Source organism: Schistocerca americana, chromosome 3, assembly GCF_021461395.2.
Source record: "Schistocerca americana isolate TAMUIC-IGC-003095 chromosome 3, iqSchAmer2.1, whole genome shotgun sequence".
NCBI classification, from domain to species: Eukaryota; Metazoa; Arthropoda; class Insecta; order Orthoptera; family Acrididae; genus Schistocerca; species Schistocerca americana.
The window spans coordinates 347,465,326-347,489,621 of NC_060121.1; the positions used below are offsets into that span (position 1 = coordinate 347,465,326).

The 24,296-nt window shown below is 39.9% G+C and overlaps 1 protein-coding gene across 1 annotated transcript in view; it reads right to left on the reverse strand.

Annotated features, from left to right (window-relative positions):
• The window catches only part of LOC124607213 (sialin-like), a 123,004-nt gene that overhangs the window by 90,062 nt on the left and 8,646 nt on the right, over positions 1-24,296 (reverse strand). The window contains exons 2-3 of the mRNA XM_047139483.1: positions 13,555-13,766; positions 3,826-4,059 (exon numbers count right to left, since the gene is read on the reverse strand). Of these exons, the coding sequence (XP_046995439.1) occupies positions 3,826-4,059; positions 13,555-13,766 (446 nt within the window). The remainder of the gene's footprint in view (positions 1-3,825; positions 4,060-13,554; positions 13,767-24,296) is intronic.

Here is a 24,296-nt window from a genome sequence, read left to right on the forward strand (position 1 = left end):
TCTTTGAATCGTGATCATTGCGCGATTTGAAAGTTGGTGGTAATAATATATGCTCTACGTTCTCGGTGAAGATCGGATTTCGGAATTTAGTGAGCAGCCCCTTCTGTTTAGCGCGCCGTCTATCTGCAAGTGTGTCCCACTTCAAACTTTCAATGAGATTTGTAACGCTCTCGCGATGGCTAAGTCAGTAATCTTACCGCTCTTCCTTGGACCTTCTCAATCTCTTGAATCAGACCCAACTGGTAAAGGTCCCATACAGACGAACAATACTCCAAGGACTGCATCGCTTCAGGATTCTACCAATAAACCGCAATCTAGAGTTCGCCTTACCCATTACTTGTTTAATCTGATCATTCCATTTAAGATCATTTCATATAGTCACACCCAGATACTTGACGGACGTTACCGCTTTCAAAGACTGGGCATTTACTTTGTACTCGTACATTAATGGGGATTTACGGCTTGTTAAACGCAGTATGTCACGCTTACTAATATTGAGAGATAACTGCCAGTCATTACACCACGCATTTATTTTCTGCAAATCTTAATTGGTTTGTTCATTACTTTCGTGTGATACTACTTTTCTGTAGACTACAGCATCAGCGGCAAACAGTCTAAGACCGCTGTCAATACCATCAACCAGATATCGTTTATGTAAATCGTAAAATGCAGAGGACCTATTACGCTGCCCTGGGGCACACCTGATGTTACGCTTGTTCCTGTTGAAGTCACCCCGTTCAGGACGACATACTGCTCCCTGTCTGTTAGAAAACTTTCTATCCAACCGCATATATAATCGGATAGACCGTAAGCGCACATCTTTTGTAGCAAGCGACCGTGCGGAACTGAGTCGAACGCCTTTCGAAAATCGAGAAATATGGCATCAGCCTGGGAGCCTGTATCTAGAGCCTGTTGTATATCATGCACAAAGAGGGCCAGCTGTGTCTCACATGACCGCTGTTTCCTAAAACCGTGCTGGTTTCTGCAGATGAGTTTCTCAGGGTCTAGAAAGGTCATTTGTTTCGTGGCCTTCTTGTGTATACCCCTCAGGAAATTTCATTTTACTCCGCATTTGGTAATTACCCCAGGGTGGGAACCAAAGTAGCAAAGTATCTGCGGTAAAGCACATTAATAGCTTTACGACCTAAGTTCACAAAGAGTGACAAGTATATCGATAAGGGAGGATGCAGGGTCGTCACAAACTCAATCTAACCTAACACAGTAGGGACATCTGTCTAATAGAATTCAGAGAGTACAAGTTCAGTCTCTCAGTAAGCAAACACCTTAACTACAACTTGGGTAATGTTAAGATACTCGGCATACACTGTAGGCAACTGTAGAGAACTGCAGCATTGTCTGCTGGGTGGATGCCGAGTCATGACTGTCCGACAACTGCTGGAACGGGAACTGAAATGTGCCGAGTGTCGGCGTGCGGTAGCTTAATTTTTGTGCTCAGTATGCGAACGTCATCATGTGAACTATTTAGCGGATACATCAAGTAGCATAGGGTTCCAGTAATCTCTGTGGTGGTAGACGTAAGTATTGACTGATGAATGGCCTATTTGAAAGACTTGTAGCGGAGGCACAAAATAGTTCCTCGTATGTGCTCCCTCCAGGATGCGACTGTCGATACTATATGTTAGGAACCACTCTGTTACTGTCTGATGACAGTGCTTTGTGCCACGTCTGGTGGACTCGCCGCTAACGTTCGTGTTTAAACTAACACATTTCGAATGAATCCCGTGCAGGGGTTTTCCCTCGAGAATGTACAACATTTCTTGCCGTTTGGATTATTTCTGGAAATTCAATTTTAGTGGACATGATTTTCAGTGTCACCATCATCATCTTCCTTTCAACGAGTAGGCTATTGCTTGTTCCGAACTTACAAACAAATCATCCCTATCTTCCCATTCAGCTTGTAGTCCAGGATTTTTGTGGAATTCCGTTACCTGGCAGTTCCTTGAGATGTTGTTCCAAGTCTTCATTCATGTTGAAAATATTTAAATCTTTTCTAATATTTTCATTTCCAGTCATGTCCCTTCTTGTGCAGTCCTTCGTCTTCCTTAGGAATCTCATCTCTACTTTCTGAATTTTGTTTTCTAGGTTTTTTTCTGGGAACTCAGCTGTCACTTTCATTGAATAACACAGGAACTGCCATCACTTTATACAGTTTCATATTATGGCCTCCCTTTGTACTCCATGGCCCAATGTTCTGCTAATTGTGCCGCAGACAGCTTAGAATTTATGTATTTTATTTTAAGTATGAGTCAAAACCAAAAGTTACAGCATTGCCTAAATAAGAGATTTGAGAGACTTATTCTAAAACCGAATTATTCAAAACAATTTTTGATCTGACAGGATATTTTCCTCGGAATGCCATAATTTCCGTTCTATTACTAGAAATTTAGAGTTGTATTTCTTCCATATTTCGTTCAACTGTATACTGATCTTTGGGGGTCATCTTCATTCTTTAGAATAATAACGATATCATCTGGAAACAAAAGTACATTCAGATTTTGCGCATTCTTTAGCTTAATGACTTCATTTACTATACATTTCCATTTACAAAGAATGAAGTCAATGTAAATATTAAAATGGATAGGTGATAGTCCACACCCTTGTCCAACAATTTGGCTAAGAATTATTTCTTCTAATCGATTCCTACCTGTGTTTATTGCAATGCTTGTATGTTTGTAAAGGCTTTTCATTACCTCTATTAGGTGACAAGAATATCCACATTCAGACATAATCTTCCATGAACTATCACGGCTCACATGGTGAAAACAATTCTCAAGTTCGATTAAGTCTATATGGGTTTCTATATTAAACTCCCTCTCTTTTTCTATAATGTTTTTAATTACAAAGATATTTTCTGTGCACGAATGACCTGATTTAAAGCCAGTTTGTTCTTCTGAAGTAACAGCTTATGTGACGTTGTTCCTCATGCGGTTATTGATTATCTCTGAGTATAGTTTGTAGCCAGTCTTTAGACGACTGATGGTACAATAATTTGTACAGTCATTATGTTTCCTTTTCTTGAAAAAATAAAGAACTCCTGCTGTATACCAAGCGTATCGATTCTTGCAGTTCGTCCAATATTTATTTAGTAATTGTAAAAGGCTTCTATCTAGTTATAACCCTCCATTTTAATTAGTTCTGCATTTATTCCATGTATTCCAGTAGCTTTTCTATTTTTCATGACTCTCAAAGCCATTGTAGCTTTCAGTGCACTTAGTAAAATCAAACCATCTTGCAGCCGTCTCTGGTCAGCAGCGGCGAAAGTACCCGGAAATCACATCGTCCATCATTCTGCTACCAGAAACTGTCGTCTACCTCAGGCAAGTCCATCGCAGACTTAACATTATTGTAAATCATTGTTCTGTATTTATGTTTTTGTTGTGTAGTACGAGCATATTAACGTGTGTAACCATACTGTCGTTCTCAAAAAGGTGAAGAGGGTGGTATAGAGTAGGGTCGGGGATGTTCTGCTTATCAGTACATGTTGTTATTGATTCAGTAGATGTGACGACGATACGAGCGGCGTTTTGTAGGTGTCAGAAAGGTAACACAGAGTACTAGGAGAGAGTCTGAGTAAAATAGAACGAAGAGATATTACGGAGTCAATAGCTATTTGCGATTATTTGATAAGACGGTAGCGAGAGCCAAGGTAATCCTAAAATATTTTTCTCCCAAGATACGTTTGTTAGTATTTTATTTAACTTATTTATTGTTGTATTATGGCTGTCCAAAGCACTTACCTGGATCACTATTATTCAAGCAATAGGCATTTATGAAGTAAAGGAAGAAGGAAAGAAGTGCAGATACCTGAGCCAGTCCCTGGAGGACCCTGTTCGTGAACAGTACGTAGTAGCCAGCCCACGCAGACAGCGGTGTCAGGGCTGTCAGGAGGGATGAGACGAGCATGCCGAACAACATGACGGCCTTACCACCGAGTCGATCGGCGAGTACGCCTCCCGGTATGTGGCCAACCGTAAAACCGTAGTAGAATCCTGCGAGGATCTCTCCTTGCATCTGCTTGTCCCACATAAATTCCCCATCCTGCAATGTGGATACAAGTTAAAAGTTTTTTTTGTGAAATGTTCATTTCGTAATGTGTATTAAAACTCTACAGTTACAAGACCAAATATGAGATCCATCTAGTATAATGTGGTCGAGTCTAAGATACCGTAACAGTTTAACTCAACTTACTGCCCATCGCAAAAAAATGTCGCCAGTATCTTGAGGAATGCAGAAGGAGTGTAATGAGCCGTCAGTTGTTTCTCCAACACAAAATAACCTATAATACTGAATTCTGCCAATTATGGAAACGAAGAAGAGGTGTTACATCACATGCATCCTAACGAAATCATCAGACTTTACAAACGTGTGAATGGGTAAATCCTCATCTTTGAACGACATCCTCTTTAGAGAACACAGCTTCATTGTACCCCGGGATGAAAACGTAAAGACGAAAGCAATTTCGCATGATGTGTCATTGTCAAGTAATATAGTTCGATGAATCTTGGACCATATATGGAAAGAACTGCTACAGTACAGTACAGTACAGAAGGTAACTAAAAGAAATACGCAATGACACGAACAGACTTGACACTTTTACTCAAAGAAAATCGGATGCACAAAATTACCGGCCAATTTCACTGACATCGATTTGTTGTAGAATCATGGAACATATTCTGTGTTCAGACATAATGACATGTCTAGGCTCTGAGAAGCTCATCTGCAGAAACCAGCACGGTTCTAGGAAACAGTGGTCATGCGAGACACAGTTGGACCTCTTTGTGCATGATATACAACAGGCTCTAGATACCGACTCCAGGTTGATCTCAGTTCCGCACTGTCACTTGCTGCAAAAAGTGCGTGCTTACGGTCTATCCAATGACAAATGCGGTTGGATAGATATTTTTCTAACAGACAGGGAGCAGTATGTCGTCCTGAACGGGGTGACTTCAACAGAAACAAGCGTAACTTCAGGTGTGCCCTAGGGCAGTGTAATAGGTCCGCTGCTTTTTACGAATTACATAAACGATCTAGTTGATGGTTTTGACAGAGGCATTAGACTGTTTGCCGATAATGCTGTAGGCTGCTAGAAAGTAGAATCACACGAAAGTTGTGAACAAATCAATAAGGATTTGTAGAAAATAAATGCGTGGTGTAATGACTGGCAGCTATCTCTCAATATTAGTAAGTGTAACCTACTGAGTACAACAAGGCGAAAATCTTCATTAATGTACGAGGATAAAATAAATGCCCAGTCTTTGGAAGCGGTAACATCCGTCAAGTATCTGGGTGTGACTATTCGAAAGGATCTCAAATGGAATGATCAGATTACACAAGTAACGGGCTAGGCGAACTCTAGATTGCGGTTTATTGGTAGAATCCTGAAGCGATGCAGTCCTTCAACAAAGGAATTAGCTTACAAGACGTTGGTTCGTCCAGTCTTAGAGTATTGGTCGTCTGTATGGGACCCTTACCAGTTGGGTCTGATTCAAGAGACTGAGAAGGTCCAAAGAAGAGCGGCAAGATTCTTTGCTGGTACATTTGGCCATCGCGAGAGCGTTGCAAATCTCATAGAAAGTTTGAAGTGGGACACACTTGCAGATAGATGGCGCGCTAAGCGGAAGGGCCTGCTCACTAAATTCCGAAATCCGATCTTAGCCGAGGATGTAGAGCACGCATTATTACCACCAACTTTCAAATCGCACAATGATCACCATTCATAGATAAGGGATATTAGAGCTCGTACTGAGGCGTTCAGATAGTTTTTCCCTCGCGCGATCCGCGAGTGGAACAGACGGTGGGAAATATATTTGGCGCGAATTGTGCCCTCCGCCACACACCGCTTGATGGCTAACGGAGTCTATATGTAGATACCTCCCAACAACGATCAAATTCGGCGATGCTGGATGTAGCCTTATATGCCTAGTCGTTGGTATACGTAATGCACCAAGGAATGTTGTCGAACATAAATATTTTGATGGTCTAGGTGTAACTGCATCGGAAAGTAAAATGTTACATTGGCTTACTGACCAGCAAATCTTTGAATGGGGTCCCTCACACGTAAACGTTCTTGTGACGCTGTACCCCTTCCCCATGCGCGTCTTTGCAGGTGTGCATTCGGCCCTGACTTCACTCTCGTGGATGACAATGCGCGACCTATCAAACGGCGCATACGGAAGAGCTCTGGGAACGAAAGGATATTCGGCGAATGAAGCAGCGTTTCCGTTAACCCAAACAATATCATCGAACATGTGTGTGTTGCATTGAAGAGACGTATTGCAGCATGTCCAGAAGCTGTCAACCGCGCTGGTGGAAGAATGGAACGCCGGCCGAAGTGGCCGTGCGGTTAAAGGCGCTGCAGTCTGGAACCGCAAGACCGCTACGGTCGCTGGTTCGAATCCTGCCTCGGGCATGGATGTTTGTGATGTCCTTAGGTTAGATAGATTTAACTAGTTCTAAGTTCTAGGGGACTAATGACCTCAGCAGTTGACTCCCATAGTGCTCAGAGCCATTTGAACCATTTTTTGAAGAATGGAACGCCTTACCTTGAGGACTCCTTACCGGCCTTTTGTTCAGAGTGGTAGAACATTGCCGAGTGTGTATTGCCTTCCGTGGTAATTACAGACTCTATTAGGAATTTCATCACGCCGTTTGTAATGTCCAGGGAGCGATCATGAATAGCGATGATTAATGCAATCAAGTAAAAGTGTGATTTCTGTATGTGCCATTGCGTATTACTTTCAGTTATTTGTTATACTGTAGTAGTCTTTTATATGCATGGTCCAAGTTTGATCGACCTGTGACACAGCAAGCGAAAGTTAATTTCGACCTAATTTTTGCACACAAGCGTATAATGATTACTACCACAAAACGGTAAATGGTATGCTCGCCTGAAATATTAGAGACAGCTAGGAATGCGTGCTACAGATCTAAATATATCCTTTGGTAGGAAACAATGTAAAAGTAGGATAGTCAGAAACAATCAATGTTTTCATCGGTCAGCAGTCCAACTTTACCCATCTTACACCACTGAAAACTACTCCTCGCAATCACATGGCCCAGAGAAGTTTTTGAAGTTGCAGCTCTATTACAAAATTTTGTCTAGGCAGATCTGGTCGCACTATTTTCGTTGACATTGTGTCCTATAATTACATTCAAGTCAGTACTAACTTCCGTTATTAGGTTCTCTTAATAACAGGCAACAAATTTCGTTGACATCCTTCTATTCGCGTGAGTAAGTTTAGTTTTCCTTTCAAGATTGTTTCTAGTAATCAAAAATATTGATGAATTGTGGGTTCTAAATGATGTCATGACACAAGATACAGTATACACATACTTCCAATTGTACTGTTGTCACAGACTGACGTAACAAACGGAAAGCAAAAGGCTGTCGTCATTGGGCGTCTGTAAGAGTCATCATGATGGTAGTTCAGCTGAATACCACAACTATCAAAGACCCATTAGCGATCTCCGCTTCTTGTTTCAGAAATTTATACGTAAATGTGTCCACGCTTTTAATAACTTTCCACTTAACCAAGACTTTATTAGACGCAATCTCAAACAGACGTTTGCTAGGATCATATCATCGTCGCCCATTTCCATTATGCATCTCCGCCTTGATCAAAAAGTGTTACAGTTTACGTTTCCTCATGCATAATTGCTGTTCACTCTCACACAGAACTTTCAGTAATTTATTCTCTTATCTCTCTGCACTTTATTTAACTACTCTCTTAAAGAAAATATAAGGTGAAAGGCCCTAATCTCAAAGGGTCAGAAACGGCCATTATCTACATCTAGATTTACATCTACATACATAATCCGCAAGCCACCGTACGTTGCGTGGAGGAAGGCACCGTGTACCATTGCTTGTCATTTCCTTCTCTGTTACACTCGCAAATGGAGCGAGGGAAAACAGCCTGTCTCTATGCCTCCGTATGAGCCCTAATTTCTCGTATTTTATCTTCGTGGTCCTTACGTGCAATGTATGTCGACGGCGGTTGAATCGTTCGGCAGTCAGTTTCAAATGCTAGTTCTCTAAATTTTCTCAATTTGTGTTACCGAAGCGTCTCCATAACACTTGTTATTCGAACCTACCGGTAACAAATCTAGAAGCCAGCCTATGAGTTGCTTCGATGTCTTCCTACAATCAGACCTGTTACGGATCACAAACACTCGAGTAATACTCAAGAATAGGTCGTAACAGCGTCCAGTATGCGGTTTCCTTTGTAGGCGAACCACTCTTTCCTATATTTCTGCCAATAAATCGAAGTCGATCATTCACCTTCCCTACTACAACCCTTACATGCTCGTTCCACCTCATATCGCTTTGCAACTTTATGCTCAGATATTCAAAACTCTTAACTGCGTCAAGCAGGTTACTAGTAATACTTTATCCGAACATTACAGGTTTGACCTTCCTACTCTTCCGCATTAACTTACATTTTTCTAGATTTAGGGCTAGCTGCCGTTCATAATACCGACCGGAAACTTTGTCTAAATCATCTTGTCTCTTCCTACAGTCACTCAGCATCGACATCTTACCGTACACCACGGCATCATAAGCAAACAACCGGAAATTACTGCCCACTCTGTCAGCCATACAGTCAAAAGTTTGTTCCTGATGGCAATAGTGGTGATAGGTCTCGAAATCACAAGGAAAGAACCGGATGGTTAAGTCGCAAGAAATTTATTGAACTTCAGAACCCACTGCTAAATCAGACATCAGAAATTATCTCTACCGCCCCGTATGCTCAGAGACTCAGCTTGCGATTTTCTGCCGCTGTCCATTTATTTGAAAGCTCGTTGCTTGAGAACGAACTCGTGAGTTCCCAAGTACAACAACGTACTCACGCCGTTGCCGCTACACACGCAGCCACTATGCACGGCAATTATTGTATACTAATAGAATGACTGAACGGTTAGCAGTGAATATTGTTCTGTTTGTACATTTATTGATATAGATGTATACTTGGAAGTATGTTTATGTACATTCATGTACGTACCTACAGTATACTGTATACATATATAGGGTGATTCACGAAGATATGCAAATATTTTAACATGTTATTCTACAAGTAAAACTAAAGAAAAAACGTCCATACAAACATAGGTCCGCAAATGTTTAGTTATGCAGTTACGGCTAGTAAAAGATTTTGCCTGAAATTTAGCAACTTCGCTAATGTGAAGCCATCGCAAAACTGTACGAGGTTAAAGTAAAGAACTATTTCCTTTTATTTTGTTGTTATTGGTCTGGTAAATCTAATAAAACATGTCCCAGACGTGACTCTGTAGTAGTTTTCCAGAACATACAGAGAAGCAAAGATTATTATACAAGTAAATTTGTTTACTTTCCATTAAGAATGTAGAAATGTTTATATCATTGTTGGCAACCGTTAGTGAGTTGTTTCAGTCGTTTCCTAACCTTGAAACGAGCTAGTTTTCGGTATTGTTCAGTGAAAGAACATAACAACAACAGTACATTTAAGTGAAATATTTAAGTGAAACCACATAGTAACTGTTGTAGTTTGTAGAGTATTTACGAAATAGGGATGTCTTTCGAATTTGCGACGTAGGAATAAGCCGATATGGTGTTTATTTGTGGCAAATGTGATGGTAATGCTACGGCTGCAGTTAACGAATATCGCGTACGTTATCCAACTCGGATTCCGAATGCACGAACCATTTGTCGAGTATTTCGAATGTTACGGGAAACAGATTCTCCACCTAGCGTTCATAATCAGTATGAGCGCTAGATACGTGAAGATGATGATGAAAATATTATCGATGCTGTTCAACGTAGCCCGAGTACCAGTACACGACTTATCTTTCAACGATTAGGCATTTCATAATCTAGAGTATGGCGTACACTGAAGTACAATAATCTGTACCCTCACCAGGACCAAAAAGTGCATCATTTACATCCAGGAGATCCTGCTCTTCGTTTGGAGTTGTGCAATTGGTTAAATACTAATTGGCAGTTACGCAAACACATTTTATATACTGATCAGGCACTGTTTACTCCAGATGGTATAAATAATTTCCATAACGAGCACGTATGATCTGAAGCAAACATGCAACAGGGCAACGCAATTTTCAGCAGCGATTTAGCATAAATGTATGGTATGGTATAATCAACACACACTTTATTGGACCATTCATTTTCCCAGGACGTCTAACTGTCGAGACGTACTTACAGTTTCTTCAAGTAGAAATGCCCCGCTTGCTCGAAGATGTTCCACTTGCTCCGCGGTTGCAAATGTATTTTCAACATCACGGCGCGCCTCCACGTTTCACCGACGCCGTTACTACTCATTTAAATGAACATTTTCCACAGAAATGGATTGGTCGTGGTGCTACACATCTGTGGCCACCCAGATCGCCCCATTTAATGCCAATGGATTTTTGTGTATGGGCATGGATGAAAGACATAGTTTATGAGCACAAAGCCAATACACATGAGGAATTACTTGCTCGCATTATGAATGTAAGAGACGAAATTAAGAACAACTCTGTGAAACTGAAACGAGCAACAAAATCTGTTCATACACGTGCAGCTAAATGCACTGAACTCAGTGGAGATATTTTTGAAAATTTATTGTGAATGTATTGTGAAATTGTATGTCCACTGCACAACTTCCTTAACACTGAGCTTTGTTTTCTCCGGTTTAACCTGAATTCACATGTGCTACGGTATTAATAAAGGCAGATTATCTGACATATTCATACAGTTTCAGTTAACGTTATTACCATCATTTTTCCAAAATTTATTTCTCTACAACTTCTGTTGAAAGCTTTGTGCAGTTGTCTGGAATTTAAAAAACAAATTGGGTCAAGTAGTTAATACATTATAAATTTTACGAAATTACTTCTTTGCTTCTCTGGATACTCTGGAGAACTACTGCAGATAAGTGTCTGGGACATGTTTTATTAGATTCATCAGATCAATAACAACAAAATAAACGGAAATCGTGCTTTACTCTAACCTCGTACAGTTTTGCTATGGCTTCATATTAGCGAAGTTGCTAAATTTCAAGCAAAATCTTTTATCATCCGGAACTCCGTAACTAAATATTTGCGGACCTATGTTTATGCGAACTTTTTTCTTTAGTTTTACTTGTAGAATAACATATTAAAATATTTGCATACCTTAGCGAATCACCCTGTATATATATATATATATATATATATATATATATATATATATATATATATATATATATATATATATGTGTGTGTGTGTGTGTGTGTGTGTGTGTGTGTGTGTGTGTGTTTGTGTGGTGTATGTATGAATCCATGTGTATGGATATACTTATATATGTGTATAAAACATTTCAAAGACTGCTGTGAATTTATTTTAATATCTAATGTCTACTATTCATGCCATGTAGTTACCTTGACTTGCATTTTTGACATGGTATCGAATCTGTGATGACGATACAAGCAGAAAGACGACATCAGGATGAAATACATCCTATAAATGGTGAATTATTATTAGAATAAATTTACAAGAGTATTCGACAAAGTGCAGAAATTGTATTAACCTATAAATGCAAGTGTCATGATCAAAAGATGCAGAAAAAACAAGCTTTTTGGTTGCAGTGACGTAACAGTGAAGTTGCTCTTGCTGGGTTTCGTTTGACACAGCACAAATGTTTTCTTATAGTGGAGGTGGAATAAATAAGAGTATAACCAGTTAGTTTGCAATCGACGAAATTTGTGTTTTTCGTCTGAGGTGTGGACTACAGCATAGAACTTATTCCAGACACGACTCTTCCTCTAAGGAAACACGTTTGCAAACGGGTACATTGGAATAATTAATTTTCGTTTTACACCCTCCACAGTCTCACGAAATACAGCTTTCCAAAGGTCGCCTGATTACGACAATCGATCATTTCATCTTGTCAATGCTACTTTACAACAGCATGGTCATGCACTCAGCTTCCATACTAATTCGCAGCTATCCTTACTCTCCTGCATGCTTCAGTAAGAGCGTATGAGTTGACATGTAGGAAGCGCCCAGATGTCAGTGTTTTCAGATCGTCATACATGGTGCGACAATAAAATAATGAGACTGATTTTCTTTGCAAGATGTGCCAACCCTGCAGGCTTGTGTAGGCACAATATATTTGACTTTGGTCTATAAGTTGCTTCTACTCAAGCGGCACATCGATGCAACTGCTCAGTCGTGAGTTGTGCTAATACATGTTAATACATGTTTGTGTCTCTCGTCATGGAAATGGATTCGCATAATATTGTGCAACAGTATGCCATTTCTTTTTGCGTTAAATTGGTTGAAAACGCGACGACAACTTACTGTAAGCTTCAGAAGGCTTTTGGAGAGTGTCAAGATCTCAAGTTTTTCGTTGGCATAAAATTTTTAGTGAAGGCAGAACGAATGATGAAGATGAAGACCACAGTGGACGACCATCAACCTCACGGACAGATGTCAACTTGGCCAGGGTGCGTGAACTCGTACGATTTGATCGAAGATTATCCGTGAAAATGATTGCAGAAGAACTGAACATCAATCGAGAAATGGTTCGTCTAATAATAACTGAAGATCTTGGTGTGAGAAAGATTTGTGCAAAAATGGTCCCCAAAAATCCCACACCACAACAGCGAGAAACACGGAAAAATGTGGCAGCTGATCTGTTAGAGCAAACCGAAATCAAACTAGAATGTTGAGTCGTGTTATCACCGGTGATGAAAGTTGGTTTTTTCAGCACGATCCAGAGACAAAACGCCAAAGTTCGCAATTGTGCTCAAAGGGATCACCCAGACCAAAAAAAGCTCGCATGTCAAAGTCAAAAGTGAAATACATGCTTGTGTGCTTCTTTGATTCCTAGAGAATTGTTCATAAAGAGTGGGTGCCTCCTGGAGAAACAGTTAACCAATATTAGTACAAAGAAATTTTAGAAAGACTTCGCAAAAGAGTTCTTCGGGTCCGTGCCAGCATTGCTGATAATTAGATTCTGCATTACGATAATGCGCCATCCCATACTGCTCTGTCAGTACAGCAATTTTTAACCTCAAAACAAAATTCAGTACTACCACAGCCACCTTATTCACCAGATATCGCTCCATGCGATTTTTTGCTATTTCCAAGAGTCAAAACGGCGGTCAAGAGACACCATTTTCAAACAACACAAGATGTCCAAAAAACTGTGACGCGGGTCTTGGAGGATATTACAGAAGTCGATTTCCAGAAATGTTACCATCAATGGCAGAAGCGCTAGAAAAAGTGTGTGCATTCAGAAGGGAACTACTTTGAAGGAGGCAACTAATCTCGACTAAAACGATAAGCAACATTTTTTTCACATCAGTCTCATTACTTTATTGTCGCACTTCATACTCTCTGTAACTACAGCAGGAAGGACGTGGGTTGGTATAGCATTGGCGTATCAGCAACGGCTTGATTTGTAAAATATACGACCCACAACATTAGACTCTTACTAGCTAATTTTATGAATTCTATGCTACGCGTAGATTCATCCGGCTGCCTGTCCCATGGCACACTTTACGCCTGCCGCAACTCACCTTGTGTCCGTCCGGACCATTGAGCACCAGCTCGCCTGGGCAGGAGTCTGGGTCACGGATCAGCTGCGTACCTCCAGTGGCGTCTCTCTCCAGCAACGCCGTCCCATTGACCATGTTGACGATGGCCACCGAGATGTTGACGCGCGTTGCGTAGCTGATGGCCAGACCCGACAAGTTCAGCAGCAGGATGGTGTAGCGCGTCTTCCAGAAGCCTGCGACGGGAACCAAATTGTGTTCATCATTGTCTCAGCTGAGTTAGCTAGTATATTAGTTAGTTAGTAACATGTTCCATGGAGCATCTGTACAATTCTCCTATCGATATAATGAGGAACGAGATAGTTCACAGGATATTTATACATGATTGTTGTTAACATTAATGAACGTATTATTTTATGGCCCGCTCGTTCAACTATACAGTACTTAGCAACTAGGACGTTTTTTAAAATAAAAAATCGTCCATGAAGGAGTTGCTCATGATGAAATATTTTAGGTTAGATTTAAATCTGGCATTGTTACCTGTTAGACATTTTATGTTAATGGGCAAATCTAAAATTTTTGCTGCTGTGTACTGAATTTCTGTTTGAACCACTGCCAGCTTCAGTAATTAGTAGTAAAGGTAATTTTTTCCTGTAGTGTTGCAGTATGGTCATCGCCATTCTTTTCAAATTGTGATGAATAATTTAAGAGCAACGTCATTATGGAATGTACAGGGTGATGCAGCTGCCTCTTACGGTTAATTTTGTGCAGCACACACTATAGCTGCACCAGAAACGTTACCCACACAGGCGGCAGTCACGTAAATGATATAAGCTCCTTCTTAGAGCTTTAGGAGACTGTTAGCAAATGGAATCATAGTGTAAAAAGTAAAAGTGAGGATTGGCTACAAACTACACGGTACTTTTTGACCAAAATATACCTTTCCTCTGCCATACTTATCCACGGGTCTCCTGCCTTTCTTTGTATAATTCATGGTGTAGTCAAATAGGTTTTGTATGTCACTTTAAGTTTATTCGATTTAGAGTATTTCATTTTTCGTAAAAGGTTCAAAGGTTATATACTGGGGAGTTGGTACTCCACGCTTACCATTTTGATATTTACTGTTAATTTCGTTGAGTCCGATGTTGAAACACATTTTATAAGGCAACGGTTCTGAACCATTTATTAAAAGTAAAGGTATTTGCTGTTCATAGTTTGAAAAGTGGTAGTATGAACCAAAAGAAGAAAAAAAATTGTCCGATAAACAGCGGCTCTAAAGTGTATACCTTACGGGCTATGAGTACCTCTAGATCTTCGCCCCTGAGAAACACATCTCTTCTACTCAACAACTGCTCACAGTTCTTAAGGTAAGGAATTTGAATCATTGGACCACATGTTTACTAGACAATTTTTTGTTTTGTTTTGGCGTCCGCCTGCCTAGCCGGATGGTAACGTGCTTGCCTCCCATGCAGTGCGCCCGGGTTCGATTCCCAGCCGAATTGGAGATTTTCTCCGCTCTTGGACTGAGCGTTGTGCTATCCTCATAATCATTTCATCCTTGTCATCGGAACGTGGATCGCCCAATGTGACGTCGACTGCAGTAAGGTTCGCACTCGGCGGCCGAACCTCCCCAGATGGGGCCTCCCGGCCAGTAATGCCATACGCTCATTTCACATCTTGTTTTGGTCCATACTACCTCCTCCCAACAAATAGAAACCTAAGAGCTCGCCGTAGAAGATATTTTTTCACAGTGCCAAAGATTAAGAAGTGCACATAGTTCTTAAGATACGCATTTCAGAGCCCTTGTTTAATAGACTTTCTTTCCTCGAATGATCGTTCCTGTCATATCCCTGAATAATGAAGATTCCTACTGGGGCACGCAGTAAGTAGAACCTGCGAATGGCAAAAAAGTTAGTGTCCAGACACTCATTGATGACACAGAAACTGATATGACTGTAGCGAAGCAAAAGAAAAAATAAATAAATAAAACGCGGAACTCCATTTTCATATATTCTTGTAGAAAGGAGGATCTAAATGTACAGCTCTCGCTTAATTCTTACACCACTTCAGAAACGAGTGATAAGAATGTTAATGTCTGTGGTGTCTGGAAACAGCTGACATCACTAAAACTGGTGAGGTCTCAGGGCGTGATGGAGTCCCTGTCAGATTGTGTTCAGAGGTTGCAGCCGACCTAGCCCCTCCCTTGTTGTTGTGGTCTTCAGTCCTGAGACTGGTTTGATGCAGCTCTCCATGCTACTCTATCCTGTGCAAGGTTTTTCATCTCCCAGTACCTATTGCAACCTACATCCTTCTGAATCTGCTTAGTGTATTCAACTCTTGGTCTCCCTCTACGATTTTTACCCTCCACGCTGCCCTCCAATACTAAATTGGTGATCCCTTGATGCCTCAGAACATGTCCTACCAACCGATCCCTTCTTCTGGTCATGTTGTGCCACAAACTCCCCTTCTCCTCAATCCTATTCAATACTTCCTCATTAGTTATGTGATCTACCCATCTAATCTTCAGCATTCTTCTGTAGCACCACATTTCGAAAGCTTCTATTCTCTTCTTGTCCAAACTATTTATCGTCCATGTTTCACTTCCATACATGGCTACACTCCATACGAATACTTTCAGAAATGACTTCCTGACACTTAAATCAATACTGGATGTTAACAAATTTCTCTTCTTCAGAAACGCTTTCCTTGCCATTGCCAGCCTACATTTTATATCCTCTCTACTTCGACCATCATCAGTTATTTTGCTCCCCAAATAGCAAAACTCCTTTACTACTTTAAGTGCCTCATTTCCTAATCTAATTCCCTCAGCATACCCGACTTAATTAGACTACATTCCATTATCCTTGTTTTGCTTTTGTTGATGTTCATCTTATATCCTCCTTTCAAGACACTGTCCGTTCCATTCAACTGCTCTTCCAAGTCTTTTGCTGTCTCTGACAGAATTACAATGTCATCGGCGAACCTCAAAGTTTTTATTTCTTCTCCTCCCTTAACCATAATACATCGTAGTCACTACAACAAAGGCACAGCTCACACCCATCTTCGTTCAATATCATTAACATGCGCCTGTTTCAGACTCTTAGAACATATTCCGAGCTCAAACGTAATGAAATATCGATAATAGTATAACCTTACCGACGGCATTAATTATGAATTCCGTAAACAGCGATCACGTGAAAACTAAATCACGCTTTTCGCGTAAGACATCATGAAAGCCATTCAAACGGCATTCAGGAGGGGTGTAGTACTTACTGATTGCTGAAAAGCATTGGACTCTGCACTACACCAACGATTATTAACGAAGGTACCAGCATATGAGGTATCAATTTGTGTCTGGAATGACGATTTTGTGGTGGGAAGTCATCGATAGATGAAGTAGACACAGAGGCATTTAAGCAACCATGCATCAAGTTTCCCATATCCGAATGGGGTAAGAAGGAAAACTAACACGTGTTTCGATGGGAATTACTCTTTGCCATGTACTTATCATTGGTTTGCGGACTCTGTCATATCTTTGGTTGCAGACGAGACGCTGTCATTTCGCGCTACGGTAAAGCTATTAATCGGATCTATATTACATAATAAATAAATGCATTCCGCTTCAGAATACAGAAATTTCACGATTCCAGTCGGATTACTACTTAAATGTGAAAATTTAGTAACAAGATAAATCACACATTCAGGTTTTAATTTGTTTACGATAAAAACGGGGCAACTTTCGTCTTGATGTTTTTTGTTTATATTTCTATTACGTGAAAAATTCTAAGTGCGAAGTACTTTGCGTTTATACACAGAAATAGTTTATATAAGGTTATTCAGCGTTAGATGAAACAACCGGTGTGCTTCATTTGTTTGCGTATTTCCTCGTGTGTGAAGTACTGCTCTCAGAAAAATCATTTATAATTGTTACAGTGTATACGTATCCGCAATAAGAAACGTTCGAACATTCTTACAAATCAGAATAATTACACACAACATAACATAAAAAGAGAGCAAATGACAGTGTGTGGAGATTTTAATATTAATTTTATGAAATATTCAAATAAAATTAGAGTTTGGAAATGTTACTTAATACTTTCAGCAAGTAATGTTAATATTACCATGAGATTACTCTAACAAACAAAATTTTTGTTTGGGAACATGTAAAGGTGATATGAATGTTTATCCAGCAGTGAATGACCTCTGTGACCATATGCACAAGTAGCAATGCCAAACAACTTACCTGATCACAGTTAGAGCAATTAATATACAGACAACACACAGCTTTAAGGTAGAAATACAGGAAACAGACTGGAGGGATGTGAACCAGATGTAGAAGTATGAAACCGGAATTTGGTTGCAATAATTACACGTCTGTTGTTAGAAACTAATAAACAACATTTTATACAAATTAATCTCCGTTACTATTTATACATTTCTCCCACATCTCCGACAGGCTATGAGTGGCCAAGGCAAAAAAAAAAAAAAAAAAAAAAAAAAAAAAAAAAAAAAAAAAAAAAAAAAATAGTTCTTTCGAAGCGCACCAGTAAGCGAGCCATTCTCGTACATTTTCATACGAATTGAAGCATTGTTCAGCGACAGCGTGTCCCAGTGATGCAAACAGACGGTAATCGGACGGAGAATAACCCGCATTTCCTAGTATTTCCCAACTGAACGCCTCGATCGCTTCCCAACCCGTTTTGTTGTATGTGATGGAGCGTTATCATGGAGCAATATGACTTTGTGTCGCCTTCCATATTCCGGTCGTTTTTCACGTAATGCTCGATTTAAATCGATCATTTGCTGTTGGTAGCGATCGGTGTTAACGGTTTCACCAGGTTTTAGCAGCTCAGAATAGATGACACCCTTGTGATCCCACCAATCACAGAACATTGTCTTCTTTCCAAAGCGATTTGGTCTTCCCAGTGGATGTCGATGGTTTGTCTGGATTGACCCATAATATACGACGCTTAGGATTCTCAAAATCGTCACCTGTCACTATTTGTTGGAGAAACAACTTTCTTTTGTTTCTGGCGAGCAGCATTTCACAAGTGGTCTTTCGGTCTGCTTGTTGTCTTTTATTCAGTTCATGCGGAACCTGTTTTCCAACTTTCTGCACCTCTCACATAGCTTTTAACCTAAGAGAAACGGCTTTCTACGTCACATTCAATTGTTTCGCGAGTTCCTGTTGGGTTTGAGTATCATCTTCATCCTATAACGCCTGAAACTCGTTGTCTTCGAACTTTTTCGGTGGTTTCCAACGCTCGTAGTTTCTCGCATCAAAATCAACACTTTTGAATTTTTTTAATCACTCGAAACACCGTGTTTTCCCAAGAGCATGTCGGTCGAAAGCTTCGACAAGCATTCGATGCTATTCCGCAGCAGTTTTCTTGAAATGATAACAGAAAGCCAACGCTGTCCGCTAACCGTAGTTCGTAGGCATGAAACTCGACATGTTTACGGGTTTGAAACAGGTACCGATGTTGCTGTGTGTTGACATTCGTCGTCAGCCGTTACAGGAAGGAGATGGCGCTGCAGGCGCGGCCTTATGGGCTCTACAATACCTGCTAGCACCATCTACAGGGAAATTCCGGTTTCATACTTCTTCACCTGGTATAATGTGGAAGTTGTCAGTTCTAAATTTAGTGTATATTTTTCGCTCAGTCTTTAACAGCTGCTTTCACAATAAAGAATAAAGTATGGTAGTAATAAAACATAAGAAAGCTCTAGATTACAAATGAAAACAAAATATTATGTGCAAGAAATAAACTGTTTGGTTAAGACAAACAGAGAAATTGGACTGCTTACAAATTACAAGAAATACTGTTTTATCTTAAGGAAAGTGTTTAAAACATCTTTCTATAATATCTGAAATGAATAATTTATGTAACAAAATTAAATATATATGTGCAATTATTAAAAGAGAATTTTGTTATTAAACATAACAGCCAAATAATAAACGACAGCAGTCAGGTAGCCAATACATTTAACAATTCCTTCCTTGAAGTGGCTTAGAATCTTGCCAATGACACTAGGGGCTTGGGCAATGATACAAAACGCAAGGAACAATGTACGTAAATACAGGCAAGCTACAATAACTCCAGGCTCTTCCAAAGAAATACGGAATGTAATGAACTCCCTCAAAATAAAAAATCGTTACGGAGTTGATATTATCTCGTGTAAAGTACTAAAATCTTGTTCTTTATATAGTCATCATCGTCAGCTAGTTCAGTCACTTGCTGATACGGCCTCTTCGAGCCGGGGTGTAACATAGGATGGCGCCAGGTTCTTCCATTTCTGTCGATTTTGAGCTTACAGTTGCCAGCTGAATCCAGCTGCCCTTCATAAGTCTCTGCCCATTTGTCCAGAGATATTCCAGTCTTTCTTTTTGGTAAATTGGAGAAAATGGCCAGCCCAGCGCCATTTCAAGGAATCTGCTCTTTCCATTATGTCACTGACTTTGGTTGTGCGTCTAATGTTTACTAATTCCTTTCTGTCTTTCCATGTGTAACCCAACATATGTCCTTCCATGCCTCTTTGAGCTGGTATGACTTTTCTGGCACTGAACTCATTCAATATCCATGTCTCACAGTCGTAAGCTCTTACTGGTAACATACATGGATGAAAAACCCTTTGCTTCAGCTCAGCCGACATCTTAGACCTAAAGAGCTCCCGTGAGTTTGCCAGCCAATATCGAAATAGTTCTGGTTTTAAGATTCCTTTCATGTTTACAAGCTGACGGAAACAGACATATTCTGTGACCCTTTTCAATTGTTACTGCCAACACATTTATTTTTCTCGGTTGTCCATTCGCTCATATGTTCTTGGTTTTGTCATAGTTCATTTTGACACCAAATTCAGAGCAGACTACTGCAAGTTCGCTAACTAGTATTCGCTATACTGCATACAAACAGAACAATATCTTCAGCAAATATCAGGTTTTTAAATATTTCCCAGAACTTGGATGCCCTTTGTTTTTCAATTAAATTTAGATACTGCTTCTTCTAGGACTGACAAAAATAGTTTTGGAGATACGGAGTCACCTTGTGTTAAGCGCTCTTCAATGGGAAGCTCTACATCTACATCCACACCTACATGGCTACTCTGCAAATCACATCTTCCAGAGAGTTCGTCGCACGATCTTCACACTAATTCTCTACTATTCCAATCTCGAACAGCGTGTGGAAAAAAGGAACATATATATCTTTCAGTGCGAACTCTAGTTTCGCTTAGTTTATTATGATGATCTTTTCTCCCTAAGTAGCTCGGCGTCAACAAAATGTTTTCGCATTAGGAGGAGAAAGTTGGTGATTGAAATTTCGTGAGAAGATCCTGCAGAACGGCCTTTGTTTTGATGATTTCCACCCCAAATCCTGTATCACGTCCGTGACACTATCTCTCGATGAACTCCGTTAGCACTATCTGGTAAGGATCCCACACTGCGCAGCAGTACTCCAAACGAGGACGGGCAAATGTAGTGTAGGCAGCCTGTTTAGTAGATGTGTTGCACCTTCTAAGTGTTCTACCAATAGAACCAGTCTTTGGTTCGCCTTCCCCACAACATTTTCTGTGTGTTATTTTCAGTTTAAGTTGTTCGTAATTGTAATTCCTGCGAATTTATATGAATGTACGGCGTTTAGGTTTGATTGATTTACCGTGTAACCGAATTTTAACGGATTACTTTTAGCACTCACTTGGATAACCTCACATTTTTCTTTATTTGGTGTCAGTTGCCAATTTCCACACCGTACAGATATCTTACCTAAATAGTTTTGCAATTGGTTTTGATCTTCTGATGACTTTATTAGACGTAAACGACAACATCATCTGCAAACATCATAAGATGGCTGCTTAGATTGTCTCCTAAATCATTTATGTAGATAAGAAGCCGCAGAGGACCTATAACGCTGCCATGGGGAACGACAGAATGCACTTCTGTTTCACTCGATGACTTTCCGTCATTTACTACGAACTGTGGCCTCTCTGACAGAAAATCACGAATCTAGTCGCATAACTAAGACGATATTCCATAAGCACGCAATTTGATTACAGACCGCTTGTGGGGTACGGTGTCAAAAGCATTCTGGAAATCTAGAAATACGAAATCAACATGAAATCCCTTGTCGATAGCACTCAACGGTTCATGTGCAAAGAGCTAACAGTGTATCACAAATGTTTTCCAAATCCGTGCTTTGTACCGGTAGGCCGTCCTCTTCGAGGTAATTCATAACCTTCGAACACAATATATCTTCCAAAATCCTGCTGCTTTTCGAAGTTAGTGATATGGGGCTGTAATTTAGTGGATTACTCCTATTGCGTTTCTTGAATATTGGTGTGACCTGTGCAACATTCCAGTCTTTGGATACGGATCTTTCGTCGAGCGATCGGTTGTATATAATTGTTGTATATGGAACTATTACATCAACATAGTTTGAAACGAGCCTAATTGGTATACAGTCTGGACCGGAAGAATTGCTTTTATTAAGTGATTAAGTTGTTTCACTTCTCAAGTTGGTAGATGTTCTTGATTACTTTGAAAGGAACCTCATTGGTATACAGTCTACACCGAAAGAGTTGCTTTTATTAAGTGATTAAATTGTTTCACTACTAATGTTGGCAGCTATTCTTGATTCGAAGTCTGGAATATTTATTTCGTCTTCTTTGGTGAAGAAATTTAGGAAGGCTGTCTTTCGTAACTCTCATAGAGTAAATATCTCTGGAGTGAGCATTGTGTTCTGCGCATGTTGTCAACATTAAACCGGGACTGTCACGTGTCTTAGGGACTTCGCTGTGCGTATGTGCTTTCTGCAGCGTTTGAAGTTTATAATATCAAGAGTTTTTGTTGTGTTTCACCGTTTGTTGGTAGTGTAATAGCGATGGTGAATTACTGTTGTTGCTACGGATGCAAAGAAAAATATGTGAATGGAGGGATAGTAACTTTTCATGGGTACATACCATGTAGCTTTAATTATAGTTATCATATTAGTAAGAGACGCTGTACATGTTTCAAAATTTCGAGACGCATTATAATTAAGGCTTGATTCTGTAGACCTATTTTTCTTCGATTTTATGACTATATAATAGATATTACGACTCGCACAAAAGCTTACAAACAATCGCTTCCTCTCGTAAATTTGCTAGTGGAACAGGAAAGGGAATGGTTAGTTGTTTCAGCAAATACTATCCTCCATGCATTTATCAGTGACTTGTCGATTATGTATATAGATTACTCAGTCTACTCTTTATTTAATAAACTGGGAGCAAGTACGTAAAATGCGTTAAATAAATACTTCAAAGTATTACCAGTAAGAAAAATTGTGCTTTAGGTCGCAAAAACGAGAAATAAATACGCAGAAATAGCAGAAAGAAGGACGAATTAGCACGGATATAATCGCTAATGTGTGGCAAATTCGGTGTTTTTCGGACACTTGCAAAAGTACTAGCGTACTGTCAAGTCGTTTTGCAAGACTATCACTGCAAAAATGTACGTCAGGCTCTGTAATACTATAAAGTGCCGTATCATATCGAAAACTATCAAAAATCGAGTGCATCTGAACTGTGACACCTATCGCAAAGAAGCGGGATGTAATATCACTTGTCCTTAAAAGTTACGTAGCTGGTTTATTCCCGGTATCAAATAGGTACTGTTAAAATGTCTGTGCAACATTTATAAATAATCCACGACACGTACGAAAAGAATCCGTCTGTACAGGACACACTAAATATACAGGGCGCCATAAGGACAAACACACGACGTCCCGAGATCACGTGACCCGGCTGGCAATGTATGCTGACATCACAAAATCTGTTCTGCGCATGTGAATGCTCACTCCAGAGATATTTACTCTATGATAACTCTGCTTTAGTAACACTATTATCGATAGTATTTCCATTGCAATCGCGCAGAGGAGGCATTGATTCTGTCTTGCCGCTAGCATACTTTTCATACGGCCAGGATCTCTTTGGATTTTCTGCCAAGTTTAGGGACAAAGTTTCGTTGTGGAAACTATGATAAACATCTCGCATTGAAGACCAAGCTAAATTTTGAGCTTCTGTAAAAGATCCTCAATCTTGGGGATTTTGCTTTTGTTTAAATTTGGTATGCTTTTCCTGCTGTTGTTGCAATAGTATTTTGACATGCTTTGTGCGCCATGGGGGATCAGCTCTGTCGTTTGTTAATTTATTTGGTATAAATCTCTCAACGTCTGTCGATACTATTTATCTGAATTCAAGTCACATCTGGTCTACACTTGCTGTAACACCTATTTTCGACCATTTTTGTATCTGTATCAATATTTTTATGTCAATTTGTAGTGTTGCTTATGCAGAGTTACCGTTACATTACATTGTTAATTTGGAAGGAGTGAATATTCTCTTTCAGGAAGGCGCCAAGCGAGTGTTTATCTGCTTCTTTGAATACGTATGTTTTTCCTTTATTTGTAGAGGATTTGGGAGTTGCAATTCATGGAATTCTGCTAGATAAGCTCAAGTATTACGGTATCAGAGATCGTGCTGGTAACTGGTTTTCATCCAGTCTATCTAAACAACTGCAGAATGTTGCATTAAGAAACTCCTGGAATCTAAACAATGAAAAAGCCCCTTAAGAATGGGTAGTAATCACGACAGGCGTATCACAAGGATCGATATTGGGTTGATGATGTTCTTGTTATATACCCGGTGAATCGCCTAAAACTTGCACAGCAAATAATGTGTAAATGGAAAGTGGTATTGCTGTGCGGTTTTCACGGAATGGATTGTTAGTCAGA